Source organism: Fistularia commersonii, chromosome 4, assembly GCF_037954325.1.
Source record: "Fistularia commersonii isolate RoL2024-O1a breed Wild chromosome 4, RoL_Fcom_v1.0, whole genome shotgun sequence".
Lineage (NCBI taxonomy): Eukaryota > Metazoa > Chordata > Actinopteri > Syngnathiformes > Fistulariidae > Fistularia > Fistularia commersonii.
In genome coordinates, this window is record NC_141287.1 from 21,028,171 (window position 1) to 21,047,060 (window position 18,890).

Sequence of the window (18,890 nt, forward strand, 5' to 3'; positions counted from 1 at the left end):
AATAATGATGATGATGATGATAATAATAATAATAGCCACAATAATAATAATTACAGTGATAATAATGATGATGATAATAATAACAGTAATAATAATACCATCCATAATAACAATAATAATAATAATAATAATAATATCCATTATTATCATAGTCATTATTATAAGTATCATCAGTATTATTGTCATTGTTATTATTAGCAGCATTACTATTATTAGAAATTTGTTGCTCAAGTAGTATCATATAACATTAAAAAAAGCAAATAATAACATTTCTATTATTATTTTCTATCTATTTATCATTATTCATTATAATTATGATTCATACTAGTTGTAGTATTAATTAAGTAGTATTAAGTATTATATATTCATTTACGGATGATGTTTAGCCATGACTCCTCGGGTCCGGGTGTGACCCTGCATGCGGTGTCATGTCATCGCTGCACGGGTTTCGCCACCAACTTTGCACATTTTTAATAAAAGAACCCGACAAACGTGTGCCAGACGTCCCTCCGCCGTCACCTCACAGTCAAACCCCACGACTAAACTGTTTCACAGAACTGCTGCTGACATCAAACGTGCAGGAGAGGGATCTGGACAAACACAGGATGGTATGATATCCGCTTTATATTTGTGTGTGTGTGTGTGTCACAGTGAAGCCCCATTACATGCATTCTACTCTCAATCTTATTATTTTCCCTTGCCTCGGCTCAAATGAGCAGCTTCTAAATGCACGACAAAAATAAAACACCTGTGTCACAGCCCTCTGCTCTCCTGCAGATGGCGCTGCGGGACCACCGCTTTTTCCCCGCACGCTCAAAGCTCTCTGCGTGACCCCCCCGCACCCCCCCCCCCCCACCCACACCCCACTCCCACCCCCACCACCACCATCATTTCCCAAACACGCGGTGATTCTTGCCCGTGGGTTGCAGGCCCGGCTGGCGGGGAAGGAAGCGCACACATTGCACAACCAGCGCGATAGATAGATAGATAGATAGATAGATAGATAGATAGATAGATAGATAGATAGATAGATAGATAGATAGATAGATAGATAGATAGATAGATAGATAGATAGATAGATAGATAGATAGATAGATAGATAGATAGATAGATTGGTATATATGCTGCAGCTGGTCTCCGGAGCTGTCCGGGGTCCTGAACCTCGCTCTGCGGTGAAGCCTCTTCTCCCGCACGGCGTCTGCGAACGCAACGCCCGCAGTTTCATCGCAAAGTTTGCGCCAAAACACGCAAACGCATCGCAAAAAATCCCGCACATTGTCTACGTCGTCGTCGTCCCCCTCCTCGCAACCGTGCTCCGCACCGTCTCCTCCTTCCCTTTCCCGCTTTTATGTCTTACACACACACACACACACACACACACACACACACACACACACACACACACGCACACACACACACACACACACACACACACACACACACACACCCTTCCCTTTATCCCCGACAATAACAACATTTGGCCACGAGTCACCGAGCCCCGTTCGTTCCCATGATGAAATGAATACCCCCACCCCCCGCAAGCGCACACACACACACACACAAACACACACACACACACTCCACCCCCCTCGTTCTGCAGGAATGGTTTAACCCATTATCCACGATGAGAGCGAGAGAGAGAGAGAGAGAGAGAGAGAGAGAGAGAGAGAGAGAGAGAGAGGGCGCACAAAGAAAGCGCATACCGTTTGGGAGGACGCGGGTCGCACCGCACGATGTAAACATGGACTAAAACACCGCGACGCATCGTCTCTCTCTACACACACACACACACACACACACACACACACACACACACACATACACGTACGGACACGTGAACGCGCACACACACACCCTCATCTCCGGACCGTGGGTGAAAGTGAGCCGCGTCAGGAGAGCCGGAGTTGGAGTTGTTTCCCGGCTCCGGCTCGGATCCGTCGAGGTCAGGATGCGGGCTTCGCTCTCCGGGTGACCGTGGAGGTCTTTTCCCCCGCCGTGGGCTTTGTTTTCCTGCTCCCGGACTCCCGCGGGGAACGCACACTATGTTGCATCTCTGAGGTAAGACTTTTCTTTGTCCGTTGCCCCCCCCCCACCCCCACCCCCACCCTCCGTCCTCCTCCTCCTCCAGCCTCAGCTCCTCCACCACAATAACAAAGGCTTCCTCATCGAGGCACCTTTGAAAAGAGTGCCAGTGCTCTGCAGAAAGCTGAGCCGAGGGGCGGCGGAGCCCCGGAGACCGGCCCCGACCGCCAGACACCGGGGACGGCGACCCCAGCCCTGCTATTGTTCCCCCTCCCCATTGTTTTCAAAGCGACGCTGGAGGTGCTCCTGCAGATCGGGGGCCACTTCCGGACCCCTGTGACAGGAGGGGGAGATGGATCCTCCTCAGGATTCCTGACGGAAAACACGAAAAGTCTGAATTTGAATTCGGGGACGCAGGACCGGGCTGGGCTTGTAAACACTCGGGTCACATGTAGCCCATCCATCTATCTTTCTATCCAGGCCTAAAAAGTGTCCAATCCAAAGTCGAGCGGATGTAAATAGTCCTTTCGGCCTGTTTCCGACGGAGGCGTTTCCAACAGTTTCTTATTTTCTTTACATTTGACGCCCTATTTTGGAACATCTGAGCAGTATCGTTGTGCTACGCCTCCCATTTTGAGGTCGACTTTCGCTTTTAGATAAACCGCCGAGCTCTGAAGGAGCCGCGGTAAGAAGCGTTGAGATCGGTCGGACTTTATCTATCACAGCTAAACAATAATGTCTGAGAAGATGTTCAATATGTGCTTCAAACTGGAACAGGGAGGAAGTTCGCCCATCCTTTCCCGCCCCTGGTCTACGGCTCGGAAAATGCACCCACATTTTATGAAGTGTCTTTATCGTGCATGTAAACACAGCTGTGGAAACCGGCGGCGCAGACGAACTGGTAGTGAAAGCGGCTAGAAGAATAACTGCTATCTGGAAAAACAAAACAAAAAAAAAAAAATTCTCGCACGAGCCGAAGAACTCTAGGGATCTCAGGACGGATCCGGTGTCTCTGAGGAGACGAAGCCGCGGAGGAGAAGGATGGATGTGACGCCGGTGTGTGTGAAAGGAGAATGTTTACATTCAACACACTGGTGGAGTCTGTCTGCTGCAAAACTAAAGATGAGATAAGACAAATTTTATTGATTCCCATAGGGGAATTTCTTTTGTCACAGCAGCGAAACAGTTATAAATCTCAATAAATATGAATATAAATATAAATAGAGACAATTAGAAGGCAAGAAAAAGCAAAAATAGACAACAGAGAACGACAACATCAAGGATGAGAATGAACAGAATGGAAATTAAAAAAAAAAAAAAAAAAAAAAATAGACAACCAAAACTAAACGACGTAGCCAGAGTGACAATAGCGGAATAAAATAAACGATCAAAAATAGTCAGGATGCGAGCGGGCGGAGAGCAACCATGGTGAATGTGAGACAACAGAGTGGCGGGTGTGGATGGATGAGGCGCTGATCGGAAGCTGGAGGCTCCTGAAACGCAAACCTCTCCTCCGGTTGGTTCCCTGCGCCGACGTCTGCTCACCGGATGACCCGAGAAAGGGGAAACAATAATTGGCGGTTCGTTTAAAAGGGAATTAATCAGTAGCGGCGGCGGCGGGCGGCCCGGCGGGGGGACGGCAGCAGGAGTTATTGAGCACGAGCTTTTCAACATTTTACTCCCCGCAAACAGAAAATGTCATTTCCCACCGAATCGATTTTCCGACGGCCTTTCTCCCCGTTTGACTAACGGCTCCGATACGGCCTCGCGGGTCACTCGGCCTTTTAGAGGCGGGACGGCGAGGAAAACCCAGAGCGCGGGAACGCTAGGATATAAACATTGAGCGGGATTTTAAACATGGGTTTCTTTAATGTTCATTAAAACCCACTTCAAGCGAGGCCCCGGGTGCTGCATTGCTGTCAGTTATATAATCCAAAGCGAGAGCCAAGCGGTCCTCGGACTTCGGACCGCGGCCAAACTTACAGGCTCAGAGTTGATGACAAGTTTGGCCGGGAGTCAAAAACTCTATCTCCTTCTGGCATTTTCCATTTCCACGGCCGAGTTAAGTGTGAAACATCTAGCGGGGGGTGGCGGGGGGGGGGATTAGAGGCTCCCGGGATTTTGCGCAGCCATGAGAAAAAAAATATCTTTGTGGTCCGTCTCCAAAATATCCCTCCCGTGCAACTTGTGACTTGAGCGACGGCTCGGCCGATCGCGGCGCGGTTTACTGACGGAAGAGTTGGCTTCTTTCAAGAAGTGGCGTCGATGCGGATCCGGTGGAGGTGCGAGCGGCGGGGAAGACCTTCGTTCAGAGACGAGATGCAACTCATGGGTTTCCTGTCCTCCTGCTGCCCCCCCCCCCCCCCCTCGTGCACGCCAGAGCTGATGCGTTACATAAGTGCAGAGAACATAAGCCAGAAAGACTCGGAAGCAAGAAAGAAAACCGTGTCGCGGGGTTTTTTTGTCAGAGCGGGCTCGAACAGGACTCGGGATTATATTCTATGTTCGGCAGAAAGACGGATGTTATTTCCCACAATTCCAAACGATTGCGTCCAAAAGGAAGGCAAGGCGATGAACAGCGATAGGCCTTTATTACGGATAAAACCACTGATTAATCCGATGATTCAACAGGAAATTACAATTAAAATGCGTCATAGAGGTTGACGATAAAAAAACACGGCGCGTCTTCGCCCGGAAACCGGAGTGATTTGACGGCGCGCAAAGAGACGAGTTGAAACAGACACAGGAAGACGCAGGACGAGGGTTTGAGAGGAGAGAAAGCGGTCGATCCTAATCCCATTAATAGACACCAATGCTGCCCTTCCCACTGGCTTATCCACACACACACACACACACACGCAGACGCTGATTCACACTGCTATTTATCATACTCACCAACCTGCTCTCCGGCTGTCCTCTGGTGATCGGCACGTTGAACTCCACGCCGCCGGAGACCGGAGCAGCTTTCGATCGAGAACCTGATCTGGCCCTCCGGCAATCCAACCGGTTCGCCCGACAAAGTCTGCAAACTGCAAACGGTATTTTAAAGGTGACTCGCTATCATCCGGCGATAGCGGTACGACCGTGTCCTCTCTGCAAAAGGGAAGGCGGAGGCGTTTCATCCGGTCCTGGAGACGCGCCGCCATGATTCTTTTAAGGCGGAAAAAAAAAAAAATCAGAATCTTATCGTGACATCAGTGCATATCAAGATTTATGCAGAGCAGTGGATTCATCTCAGACGCCGACGTGAACGGGAGTGTTTACGCATCCCGGCTGACGGCGGGCGAGAGCTGGGTTCTGGTCCGGCGGTCCGTCGCAGGGGTCGCATACGGAGACGTAAAACCGCTCGCTCTTCATTTGCAACTGCGGCCGATGTCGCGTTCGCCCACCGCGGCTCTTTGGTCTGCCAGAGAAAAGAGGGAAACCTACGCAAATCCAGGGAAAGACGTGCAGAAAGGCCTCGTGCTACCGACCTTCTAGCTACAACTCCCCGACGGCTGTTTTGGGGAGATTATCGATCGTTTAAAGGTGACATTTCATTCGTTTATTATCTATTCTGCTTATCCTGCATTCAGAGGGCCAAGTGTTGAGACGCTCAACCTTTCACATCCCATCTAGTGACATTTAGCCTCTCGTTCGCACGTCCGGGAAATTTAAGGTCTCCGACGAACCTCCTGCATGTGTTTGGAGCGTGGGAGGGGGAAACCGTCAGGAGACATGGCGAGTGTGTGTGACTGTGTGTGTGTGTGTGTGACACATTCTGCAATATGACCGCTCTCACACTTTCGCTGGTTCTGAAACAGAAGCTACTCGGATGACTATCAGAAGAAGCAGGATTATTCATCTCCAGCAGTTTGAGAGCGGGGTATGTTTTTGTCTGAGGCATCAAACGGTCACAAGCACCGTCAGCTCGTCGGGGTGCGGAGGGTGATCCAATTTGGATCGAAGACAAATTTGACACTCGTGGTGTAAAGTAGGCCTGATGCTGAGCAACATAGAGAGAAGAGAGAGAGCAAAGCAGTGGAAAACAGCAGTCAGATAAATGAGAGACGTTGAAAGACAGAGAATGAGCTGTAATCTGATGAAAGCCTCTTTACTCCCATGTTGCCTCACCTTCAGGCCACAAGCAACGGCCAAGGCTTAGAGAGGGATCACTGCTGAGACCACCGACCGGCACACACACACACACACACACACACAGGTCTCACGTCACTCCGCAGAAAGTGCTCGGAAAGCTGATCACGACACACATGCTGCATGTGAACAATCACCTGCGTGCCGCCGTGCGCAGCGGCCACTTCTTCTCCTCACGCCACTTGTACACTTGTCTTGCGTGGAAGGCGGAGGCCGTCCAAAGGTCACTTGGACGACTCAATAGATTTGGAGCTCAAAAGGGAGCCGCTCTGTGTGTGAGGAGAAAGCTAATGTCCTCCCGCCCCCCCCCCTTTTTTTTTTTTTTTTTTTTTTTTGCAAATCGCCCCGCTGCGTTTACACTTAATGACCCGAACCGAGGCCGCCTCGACCGGGGCGTCTCGGTTTAGTTTATGGACTCGAACACGACGAGGAGTCCGATTGTCCTGCCAGCAGCTCTGAGAGGCTTTCGGGTTCACGCTGAACATGCTAAAACCGGCCGCCGACGGGGAGCCCGCTGCTCGGTTCCTCCGGTTAATCGGCCGCAACGAGCCAAACCCGTTCTGAGGAGACGACGACGGAGCCGTCTGATGCTACTGAAGGAAACGTTTGGGTTCAATAACAAGGTTTTTGTTTGTATCCTTCTTTGAAACGCTACCATCACGATTGAAGATAAAAAAAAAGCACAAACGTTTAGATTCTGGCCTTGTCGTTTAGGATCGTTTTCAGTTCATTCGATCCTCATTTTCATTCTCATCACGATAAAAGATCTGATGAAGTGCAGACGTTTAAGATCTGTGTTTAAATCAAAAAATGATCGATCGCCGTTTTTGTCCGAACCGCGGTTTGAAAGCATTTAAGTCCATTTCTCCGGATGAAATTGATAAGCGCAGGAATTGAAGGAAAATGTGGAATTTATAGAAAAGAAAAAAAAAATTGCAAATTTGATTGAGAGTCAGAAAAGCTTTTACAGATGAAACTGCTGGAATGAGGACAGTGGCTTAGTCTTCGTATTGCTGATTTAAAAAAATGTGGCACCGTTCAATATGTGCCCTTTTTTCACAAAACATTGTGATGAATAAGACGCACCTTCAGGTAAATGTTATTCACTTATTTGCTGTTTGCGTCGCTATTTCACTTGCCGTTTGCTTGAGATGTCGATGCAGTTGCGGACGGGGCAGGGACTTGGAAAGGGGCCGGAATTAAAAGGGGACGATGTCGAGAAAGACAAACAAAAACGACTAGCGTGCAAACGCATAATAACGTCCGCGTGAGTTCCGAGAACCAGTTTGAATGAGCCACTGGAAGTTTTATCCACTTCCTGCTTCACGCCCAGGGGAGGAAGTGTTTCAGTGTATTTAAATATCTGTAAAGATGTCATTCCGAATAAGCGGTGGAGAGAGCGGCGGTGTCGCGTAAGAGCTTCGCCGACGGAGGGTAAAGTGTCAAGACACGAGGACCCCGGCGCGGTCGAATAGCAAGCGAATGAATATTTTATTTTAACAAAGAGCAGCAGGCAGGGCAAAACAAAAACAGGCTCAACCGGAGAGAGGATGAACAAAAAAAATGCAAACCGAATACAGCAGAGCGTGAAATAGAAGCCGCGGCTGAAAAACAAACTGCTAATTATTCACCACTGGGCACGAGCTAAGCGGCAGCCGGGGGGACGCTTCGACCGCCATCCAGGGCAGGGGATCAAACCGATACCCCTTCGCTGGCAAGACTTTAACTTGAACCCCGGGGCCGCGTCGCAGCTGACGATGAAATAAAGAATGACAGGCGGGACGTTTATTTAGCAATAAATGTTAGCGCCCCCTGAGCTAAATGTCCTCGCAATGCTATATAATACAACAGCCTGGAATCGGTGACTGCAACTACATGCATCACACATTCAAACTTTAAGATTCTTTTTGCTATTCTGCACACACACACACACACACACTAGTCTCCCCAGTAACAGATGGACTACTTGGAAACAGTCGTCTTGTTAGTAATCATGACATCGGCTCTCTCAAACATGCTCATTAAAGCAGTGCCTCTATTGAAAGACGAAGACGGAGCAGCATTTTAAGCCACGTCTCGGTCGACGTCGGGCGTAACAATGAGAACGGGGACATGCTGTTGCACCACAGCGAACAGAAGAACAACGCCGTTCCATTTCACCGCTGGTTAAAATCCGGTGCGTCTCATTCATTTGCAAAACGTTGCACCGGAGAACTGAAAAAATAAACGGTGTAACATTTGAGTCCGTTGGCTAAACCGCAACTCGCCATCATGATGGAGTCCTTCGACGGGTCGCCTCCGGTTTTTCCGCACGCCACACGAGGCCTGCTCAGACGCCGCCGGTAAATATTACGCAGAAACAATCGTATTTACGATTGTGCAAAATTCAGAACTGTGCAATATTTCATTTCATAACAGCTACACTACAATTTTTCCTTTTATCATACTATTGTGCACTCCTTACCTCACTTGTTACTAAGACACTTTATAGTTTCACTGAGACACTTCATAGTTTATTTTTATTTCTAATTCTGCCTTTTTCTTTTTATTATTTGTTACTGTTATATTTTCTGTAACTCTGGCACAACAATTTCCTTCGGGATTAATAAAGTTGTTCTTATCTTATCTTACATTTTTTTAAAACATCCCGTCATATCAATGTGAGAAACCACTTGTTGGACTTGCAGCTCAAGCGCAGACAATACAGTCCCAAGTCCTCGAATCCACCGCGGGTTTGTTTGTGTTACATAAACGCTGCACGTCGGTACGGCAGCCGCACCGCACCGCTCCGAGTCATTATTCACAGTTTGCTCTGGCGGCCGGTCGGCGGCGGCGGCGGCGGCGGCGGCGGCGTGATCACTTCCAGCCCATTAACCTCATCATCGGGGCGCGCTGGATATCTCCGTAATAGCTTTAGCGCTATGGAGAGGGTTTACCTGAAAACATAACGCTGTTGCTTCGGGAAACATTCATTCATACATTCATAAAAACCCTTTTAAGCTCTCGCAGCTGTTTCTCGTATTTATTGCCGAATCGGAAAACATAAGTTGGGTGACTTTTACACGGCCTTGGGTTTATTATCGTACCAAGACTCGTAGCTCATCCCTCCATTAGCGGATTCTTTTCTCCGGGAAGTAAAACCCACTTTAGTGTGTCTTTTTGTCGAGGACGGTGCCGTTACCGGCAAACTGACCTCGAGTCGCCGCGAGGGGAAAAAGAAAATCCATAATGCCTTTTTGATTTCAGTCAAGTCACACCCCGTTTCCGCGGAAGCAACTTCTGATAATTCCTCCTTTCGGCTCCCCTTTCTTCTTATTTTATTTATTTCCGACCCGATGATGTTAACGGCTGTGTTTTCCTCACCTGCCGAGGCCTTCTGATCACGTCGAAGAAGCCTTCTCTTCGCTCGAAGACGTCAAATGAATCCACGTACCGATAATCCTTCTTCCTCACTGTTTTATTCTCTTTCATTCTTCCTCTTTCTTTCTATCCGACTCGCTTTTAAGCAACGTATCTCCACTCCGGCTGATGCTCCGTCGCCGCCACTCAGCGAGGGGCCTCTGAAATATTCATGCCGACACACACACACACACACACACACACCTAGAGATGCACACAGACTCTTTCAAAGGCTCCATTTCATCTTTACCGTCAGTTTTGCACGTAATAAAAGATTATAAAATGCAATTTATCCGTCAGCAGGTTGGAGGAAGAGAAGATAAGGGTGTGGTGGACGTTGGTTCTGTTAATTATCAGCAGCTGCCTCCCTCCTCGTCCCTCCTTGATCGTCTCCACCTGGTGTCTCCACCGGCGTGCAGATGTCGCTTCGGTTTCGTGCCGTTTCTACGTCCCGGCTTCGTGTCAGTCAGGTCTGTTTTTTTTTTTAATTTTTTTTGATTTCCACGTACAATTGCGTTTTATCGTTTATGGCTAAGATGAACACCAGCATTGAGTCCTGCATTTAGGTTCACAGTCTATCTATCTATCTATCTATCTATTGCAAATGTTTGTTTATTTTGTAACATGTATTTACTGTTTAGCTCTGATGTTGGTGGGTGATGAGGGGGAAAAAAAGGAACATCGCGATGTTCAGAAGGTCCAAGCATATCTTCTTCCCATCTATTCTCTGTGTTCTCCTCTCTCACACCAGCTAACTTCATGTCACTCCATCCATAAATCTTCTTCTTCTGGACTTCCTGCCCGGCAGTTCCGACCCCAGAGCCTTTCTATCGTTATATTCACTCTCCCTCCTCCCAACCATCTCAGTCTGGCATCTCTGACCTTCTCTCCAAAACATCTACCACATGCTGTCCCTCTGATGGACTCATTTCCGGCCCTATCTGTCCTCATCAGTCCCAAAGAAAACCTCAATATCTTCATCTCTGCAGCCTCCAGCTCTTCCTCCAGTCTTTTATATATATACACTGCTCAAAAAAAAATAAAGGGAACACTTAAAAAACACATCCTAGATCTAAATGAATGAAATATTCTTATGAAATACTTTGCTCTTTACACAGTTGAATGTGCTGACAACAAAATCACACAAAAATGATCCATGGAAATCAATTGTATCAACCCATGGAGGTCTGGATTAGGAATCACACTCAAAATTAAAGTGTAAAAACAAACTCCAGGCTGATCCAACTTTGATGTAATGTCCTTAAAACAAGTCCAAATGAATCTGTGTTGCTTCCTGAGTGGACACTATGATTTCACACAAGTGTGATTGACTTGGAGTTACATTGTGTTGTTCAAGTGTTCCCTTTATTTTTTTGAGCAGTACATATATATCTATATATATATGTGTGTGTGTGTGTGTGTGTGTACTTTGCAAATGTTCAGATATTTTTGCAACAAGTATTTGGCATAAATGTAAATTACTCTAAGGCTGGTTGGTGATGTGGAAAAAAGTGAGCGTCACAATGTGCAGGAGGTCGTCATATATCCGAAATTCAATAAATTGTGTGACACGCAGGACGCGAGTACGTCCGGTGGGTTCGGCTAATTAGCTGGGATTTCCAGGAAGAAACGTCAGGATATTCGTGAACTATCAAGGAAAAAAAGCAAGTGGGAAGATTTTTAGAAGATATGTGGGATTTTCAATGCCAATTATACATGATATACTACCTCAGCCGGATGCAAAAATAAATATTATTGGGCGAGAGAAGTCAAAGCTTTGCGAGGAACCAAACCCGGGTTGCGGTGAGTCGTAAAAAAAGATTACCAGAGGGTCAGCAATCTGCACTATAATCTACTGACTACCGATCCGAATAGGAAGGGAACAGAGGGACGTCCGATGGAGAGCGTAACACAGCCAGGTTATTAAACTGTCAGGGATTTTGATATGTAACCCGCTGTTATTGGCCTGACACAAGCATGCAGGCGAGGATGCGGCTGAGCTTATCATCAGCTGTGATTTGCAACAGACGGGACGTTCTGTGATTTACTGGTGTCTGTTGATCAGCGGAGGGAAAGTCAGGGTGCAGTAGCACGCAGCGGAAAAGAGAGGAAATCTGTCTCCGCGTATTTCATTATCTGAGGTAAATTCAGAGAAACAACGCAGCGAGGTAACGCCATCGTGCACGCTTATTATTTCAGCGCTCGCTTTATCACAGCTCAAGCACGGCACACCACCGTAATGGGAATTTTTTTTAATTTCAGCCGGGGCTGGAAAGGGAAACGAATTTTTGCACCGAGGAGCAACCTTTTTTTTTTTTTTTTCCCCCAGCAGCGACGATATGAATTCAAGTTGCGATGTCTCCCCGCCCCACATGTTTTGAGGTTGAGCGCAGTTCTATAATCCCGCGATGGTCTCGGCTGCTCCAGAAAGTCGGCATCTGACACGTACGGAAATGGGCTCGCGTCGCATCGGAGAGTCTGCTCCACATTTTGCTCTTCAAGTGCAAATGATTTATTTTAAGATCAGTAATCAGCGCTTCTTATCCGACACAAGTTTCATGAAAGTCAATGATTATCTCCTCCGGGCCCATTGTGTCCATTAAGTCTGTGAAATTTGTTCAGACGCAGACTCGGCTCCGTGAAAGGGGAAATAAAACATAATTGGGTCTGAGCAGCTCAACGCTGTTCCAACTGGCGTTATGGATCCGTAGAGTCATTAATTATAATGCAGGGGAGGCTTCTGCATACACAGAGACACAGCAGCCTCACGATTTTGGTTTCCGGGACCTCGTCGTGTCGCCCGGATTTCCCAAGTATTCAAGTGACTGAAAGCCACGCCTCCGTCACACAGTTCTCCGGACTGCAGCCCTCAATCTGCTGCATCCAGGTTCGCAGCTACCAAATCTTCTTTCGGCTTTTCCCTTCAGGTGTCGCCACAGCGAGTCCACTTTCTCCACCAACTACCTTCATATCTTCTCTCACGACGTCCATAAATCTTCTCTTTGGTCTTCCTCCAGACCTCTTGCCTGGCAGCTCCAATTCCAGCATCCGTCTACCAATATATTCACCATCCCTCCTCTGTCCATGACCCAACCATCTCCGTCTGGCTTCTCTGACCTTCTCTCCAAAACATCTAACATGTGCTGTTCCTCTGATGGACTCATTCCTGATCCTCTCCATCCTGGTCACTCCCAAAGAGAACCTCGACATCTTCATCTCTGCAACCTCTAGTTCTGCCTGCTGTCTTTTGGTCATTGGAACAGTTTCTAGTCCAAACATCATCGCTGGTCTCACCACTGTCTTGTACACCTTTCCTTTCCTTCTGGCTGATGTTCTTCTATCTCTTGGTACCCCTGACACTTTTCTCCACCCATTCCAACCTGCTTGGACCGTCTCTTCACCTCTTTTCCACACTCTCCTACGCTCTGGACTGTTGACCCTAAGAACCTGAAATCCTCCAGCTTCTTGATCTCCACTCCCTGTAGCCTCACCGTTCCACCCGAGTTCCTCTCATTCACACACATATATTCTGTCTTGCTGCAATTACCCTTCATTCCTCTCCTTTCCAGATCATACCTCCACCTCTCTAGATGTTCCTCTACCTGTTGTCTGCTCTCACTACAGATCACAATGTCATCCGCCAACATTCGCAGCTACCAAATACGCAGGTCAACGGCCTCTGCTGCAGCACTCGTACATTAAGGATGCGGCGGTCGGTCTTTTTTCCCGTTTCTCCTCTCCGATTGGACGGACGGGCCAAAAGTTATTGACAAATAAAAAATCCAATGGATGATACCTGATGCAACGTGGTGCTTCGAAGGCTGCGGCGCTTTTTAGGTGGACAAAGAAAACCTCAGCGAGGAGAGAGAGTTGGTTTCTGATTTCAGATATCACCGAGCTGTTATCTCTTCAGAAACCACAGACGTGAGTCGGAAATTGGCATTTCTTGGCGTTATTAATCTTGACCCAAAACTATCACTGCGATAAGCAAGCCTTCTTGATCAAAATCGGCCACATTAAACAAAATCTCCACGCGAATCTGTCTATTTTAGGCCATTGTTGAGTCATTGTAATGCAAAGAGAGGTGTGTGTGTGTGTGTGTGTGTGTGTGTGTGTGTGTGTGTGTTTCCCCTGGCATGTTATGGCATAGCGGAGACGGATCAGAGGTCAGGAGCATTTGCTGCCCCGGAGAAACCATCACGGATTGGCTCTTAATATGTACATTCCCTTAGAGACAAGCCTCCCTTGCCATTCGCAGGATCCTTTTTTTTTCCCTGGTGCTGGTTGTTATGGCAACAGACAGGATGTGACATCGTTGCATAATACGCTGCTTTTTCATCTTCCTTGCTCTGACCTTATGGGTGGGCTATTTTCTAATCATGTAATCTCTGTTTGTGCGTGTGCGTGGACGGTCTCAGGTCAGCACGATGTAAATTGGCAAAGAGAAAAAAATAAAGGGGGGGGGAAGGAGAGAACCTTCACGCATTTAAAATTGGCATTCAGCAGGAAGAGTCACGGTGTGTTAACCGAGGATGGCTGCTATAATCTATTTGATGAAGCCGTCGTGAAAATAAGCGGTGCCGCGCTCGAGACCAGAGCGCGACGGATGCTTTGCCCGCCATTTATTTCCCGGCGGCGTTCTTTTGAATACTTATTTTGACATGTAGCGCAATGCTAACAAAACTGGATTTAAAGGGGATTCTGTTTAAACTGTCCCGGGGTTGGAGGTTTGATTCTCGGTTCTCCCTTTGTCCTCGAGATGCTTCCGACGGTCTGGTCAGCGCCTTGCGTGCCGTTGGTGTGTGAAGGGATGAATGCAATCGTGACCCTTTTCCATAAATACATGCACAACATCTCTGTTCACACACATGTCGGCTTAGAAACCTCACATTCCACATTTCATTTTTTTTTTTTCTCCACTTTTATTGTTTCTATTGTTCTCTGTTTCTTTTAAATCTGTATTTTGTGTATATTTATGTCTGTATGGTATCTTGAATCCCGAGAACGGTGCTTAAATAAAATGTTATTTTTCCCCAAAGGAGCAGAAAATGCTTGTTTATTTTTCTTTTTACTCATAAACTTAATGTACTGGACTAAATTTTGCACCTGAACAAGAAGTGCACGACAGATGGTAGACGGCTAAAACCAAATCTATATCCATGTATTAAAAATATATATATAATAGAATATTTTCATATACAAATATAATCCAATTTGTAATGGTCAGAACAAATAAATATCCTCAAAAAATGATAAACAAACAGTACAAGCCTTATTGTTTTGATCCACCAAACCCTTTACACAGGAAGTAATTAAAGCTGTGAGGTGTGGATTACTTTGCATTCCTGTGAATAATCGATATACAAATCTACTCTAATACAGTATTTATACGCTGGATTAAGGAACGCGCTGCCGTGTCTTGTGGATTTCTTCCACGTTCCTGCGGGAGGTGAACATCCTGGGTGTCTGCAGAAGCCTTTCAGGTTCATCCTGACTCAGAGTGGCTTTTTTTTTCGCTCTCAAGAGAAAGACCTCCTCAGCGGATAGGGGTTAAATCATCTCCGCACCTCCTCACCGCATCTGTTCCAGTGTGGGAACCTCTGATGAATCTTTGTTTGAGTGCAGGGCGTCTGCAGAGTCGCTGAACTCCTGTGTGCAGTCATCTTCCCGCTTAAGACTTGCTTTTTAGTTTTGTTTTTTTTTTTGACTCACTGTGCGACGTGGATTTGCAGAAAAGGAAAGACGTGTTTTCATAATTAAATCGCTTGTTACGTTGTGTATTTTCTCGGTTAGTTTCTCCTTGTGGAGTTTAGCATCAATCAATGTGCGTTATCACATCGGCGGCATAAGAAGACTGCTGGCTTTAACCGCCCTGTATTAATGCTAATCAGCTTCCCTTTAGCTCTGAGTCATGGGCTCTTGACATCTCCCACAGGGAGGCCGGCTTCCACCACGCCGTTAATATATTTCATCTTATTCCACTTTAAAGCTTTTGATTCCATATTTGTAACAACAGGGCGCCCACCTGAGGGGGGTCTGAAAAGAGAATTTGGCCGGGGATTTCAAAGTGTTTGCAAATTTTGTGCCGGCACCCCTGGAGGACTCATTTTAATAGAGATGCAGTGGCTGGAGGAACCTGTTCTTTTTTAATTATATCATCATACTTGAATGCAATGGGATGTTGAGTAGTATTGTTTGTGTAATTGAGAGCCTTTGTTAAGCCTGTGTGGTGTTTTTTTTTTCTTATTTTCTTGAGCACCCTTTATTTAAGGAACACAAAGCGGGTTGTAAGAATTTATTTTTTTTATTTTTTTTTTTTTGTGACAGGTTTTGCAGCCAGAGATTTTGAAAACCAGAAAAACAATTACACAAGAGTGTGTCAAAAACACACGAAGGTATGACAGATTTAGCTGTTAGCTCAATGAGGAGGAAATAAAAGGCTATCAACCAGTTCTGGGTTTAATGAAAAATTGACATTTTTCATTATATCGTCATAATCCAAATAAGAATTTCCCGATAAGATGTAAGGAGATGGTGTTTGTTTCTATCAATAATTCAATCAAACAAATAAGGTTCCATCTCAAAGTCAGCGCGGTAACCTTGTACAGTAAAAATCATTATGATGAGAACATGATACGGATGAATCCTGTAATAATAGCTATATCATAAATCATTTTATCAGAGAGTGAAAATGAAGGTGGGGTGAGATTTAATTTCCTGGCAAACATTAACACCTTCTAATGTGTGCACAGTCACGGTTTCCGACTTCTCCTGTTGAATCGCGCAACAGCGTAAGAAGCGGCTCATCAGTGCTTCGACACAACAGGTGTAGCTTCCTGCTAGAGAAACGCAGATTTAGTGAACGTATTTCCAATAGAAAAGCCGAACATGAAGGGTATGATCTGTATCCCGGAGGTTTGGACGGCGGCCGATACGCTTCGGGGAAAGACCTGTAGTTAGGATCATGTAATGGACGCCTTTTCAACTCCGCAAAGTCGATTCCAATTAAAGCTAATGATATATCAATACAGTTTTAATCTACAGCTTGCTGCAAGTGCAACATTTTAGCTCCTTCGTTCTGGTCTGTAAAACACGTCACACATGGTTATCCTAAGTGAAGTAAGAGTTGTTTTTTTTTTTTTTTTTTTTGTTCAAGATGCTTTATCTTAAACGTCTCGTCGATGAACCCACGTCGGGGAAACGCACTCCGTCGGGGCTCCTCGCAGTCGTAGGCGTCATCAGAACGGCTGTGAACGACTCGCAATAGTTTTTAATCCTTGCACTTGAAGGAATTTTTATCGTATTTGGTCTTCATTTGTGTCTCAAATGGAATTTGGGGGTTTCCTGGAGAAGCAAAGAGTCGAACTCTGTAAAACCTCAGAGTGCGTGATTTCACAGAAGGAAGGCCGGCCGAGTTTCATCACTTTTGTGAACTTATGGCGAAAGTGAAAGCAGCTAGTGGAACACCTCAGGCACATTTTGATCAGACAAAGGCCTCAAAAAGTCAAGGTCTGTTATTTCTCGAGCATAGTAGCGAATATAACAATAAAGAAAACGCTTTGCATCTCAACTCAGAGGCTCTGGTGGTGAAAGGATTTCTAATGCTGTGGTTCAGGAATTCTATGATCGGTAAGAAATGACAAATGTGCCAGAAGCAACCTGTGTGTGTGTGTGGATGCACATGGATGCATTTACTGAGGTTGATCCTAAAGTTCAGCCCTTCCAAACCAGAAGAAAGCTTCCCTTCTGCACAAACATGTAGTGTCTGCCCGTCACCGGGGACGAGGAGCCAGGAGGACACGGCTGCTGCTCCAGAGGGCGCTTGATTTACATGCATTAACTGTGTCGACTGTGACCGGGAGAGGCAGGGGCGGGAGTCATGTTCCCGAATTGTAACTCGGCCATTACCACCGGGCGCGGCTGATGCCGAGGAAAATGAGCACCGTGATATTCAAAAGCTCTCTTTTTCATCTCGACGTAGTCGGGCATCGAGGTGATGTATGTATACACGCGGTGTATATACAACGTGCAATATTCCGGGAAAACATTTGACTCTGGACAATTCTTCAACTGTGCCTTTAGCACTTGATGCATTGGCTGTGCATTTCAATCATGTCTATTTAGAAACCAAGACTGGAGAAGCACCTTTCTGATGTTGTATTGCACTTTGCCATGACCATAAAGCTTTTCTAGTCTTCCGCCACATGTATATATAAGTGGACACTAATTGTCCGGTTGTATTTTTAACCTGTCGATAAATATTTCTAAGGCTATAATGCGCTTAGCAGAGAGGAAATTTGATGATGGTTGCTAATAAGGGCAATTCTAAAAATTGTATTTGGAGAATAGAAGATCCCAGATGTCCATAGAAGTTATCTCTGCAGGCGTCGGATCAATTATCTCCTTTAAATCGAAGCGACGTTATCTTTTGAGGCTGAAGTCCGAAGCTCACGAACAGCTTTGCTTCTCCACAGATTCCAAACAGCATGCAAATATATGCAATTCCAGTTGGTCTCTCCATGGCAACCATTATGTACCCTGACGATTTTCTGCTGCTGTTTTGAATATTTCCAAATTTCAGTTTTTTTTTCATAACTTTTTTTTTTTTCTTTTCAATTTCTTAACTTTTACACCCCGGTTGTTGATTGCTATTATATTTCTGTCTTTAATTGTTTTTTTTTTAATTATTTTTTTATTTGGCCTTTTCGTGGCGTGGGAGATTTTTCTGCCGTCAAAATTACACAGAACTCTTGCTGCACCGTCAGCACTCACTGCCGAGCACTTAAAATGTGAAATCAATAACGATTCTCTCCTCCCTCTCATTTTTTCCCCCCACTCTTTTTCCCTTCACCCATCTCCTTCCATCATCTTTCTTTCTTTCTTTCTCCAGCACCTTTTCGCAGATACTCACAACTTAATGGGTGAGGGCCGGTGATTCACAGCACCGCCTCCCCGCCCAAGACCTTGTCTCTCCCCTGAAGTGGCAGCCAGCTCACCCCTGCAAACATGGCCTCCACAAGCCAGCTGCTGGATTTGGCTGAGATGGGGCTGAGTTGCGACCAGGAGATCGAGAGGAGATACGAGATCGTGCCCTCCGTGGTCTGCTCCATGAGCTGCCTCTTCGGAATAATCTACTGCTTCTTCGGTAAGTAAAGAAGCAGAAGCTCACGGACGTCAGCGTTGGGTGGCGCAAACGTGTTATTCGATGTTCTGTTATTGTACGTTTCAAGCCGGTTTGTAGATATGAGGTTAATAATATAGCGAGGAGGCGCGTGGCTGTCACTGCCACCTGAAAAGTGTTAATTACCATCAGTTGAGAGCACCATGGCCGCTCC

At 46.3% G+C, this 18,890-nt stretch overlaps 1 protein-coding gene across 2 annotated transcripts in view; it reads left to right on the plus strand.

Annotated features, from left to right (window-relative positions):
* The first annotated feature begins 1,702 nt into the window (after nucleotides 1-1,702).
* tmem198aa (transmembrane protein 198aa) overlaps nucleotides 1,703-18,890 on the plus strand; it is a 34,753-nt gene continuing 17,565 nt past the window's right edge. The window contains exons 1-2 of one of the 2 annotated variants that reach the window (XM_086145969.1): nucleotides 1,703-2,058; nucleotides 18,446-18,700. In XM_086145969.1, coding sequence (XP_086002095.1) covers nucleotides 18,562-18,700 — 139 coding nt within the window. In that variant the 5' untranslated portion in view covers nucleotides 1,703-2,058; nucleotides 18,446-18,561. Of the gene's footprint in view, nucleotides 2,059-9,886; nucleotides 10,026-18,445; nucleotides 18,701-18,890 lie in introns of those variants that run through there. The other variant, XM_086145970.1, reaches the window with a different exon arrangement.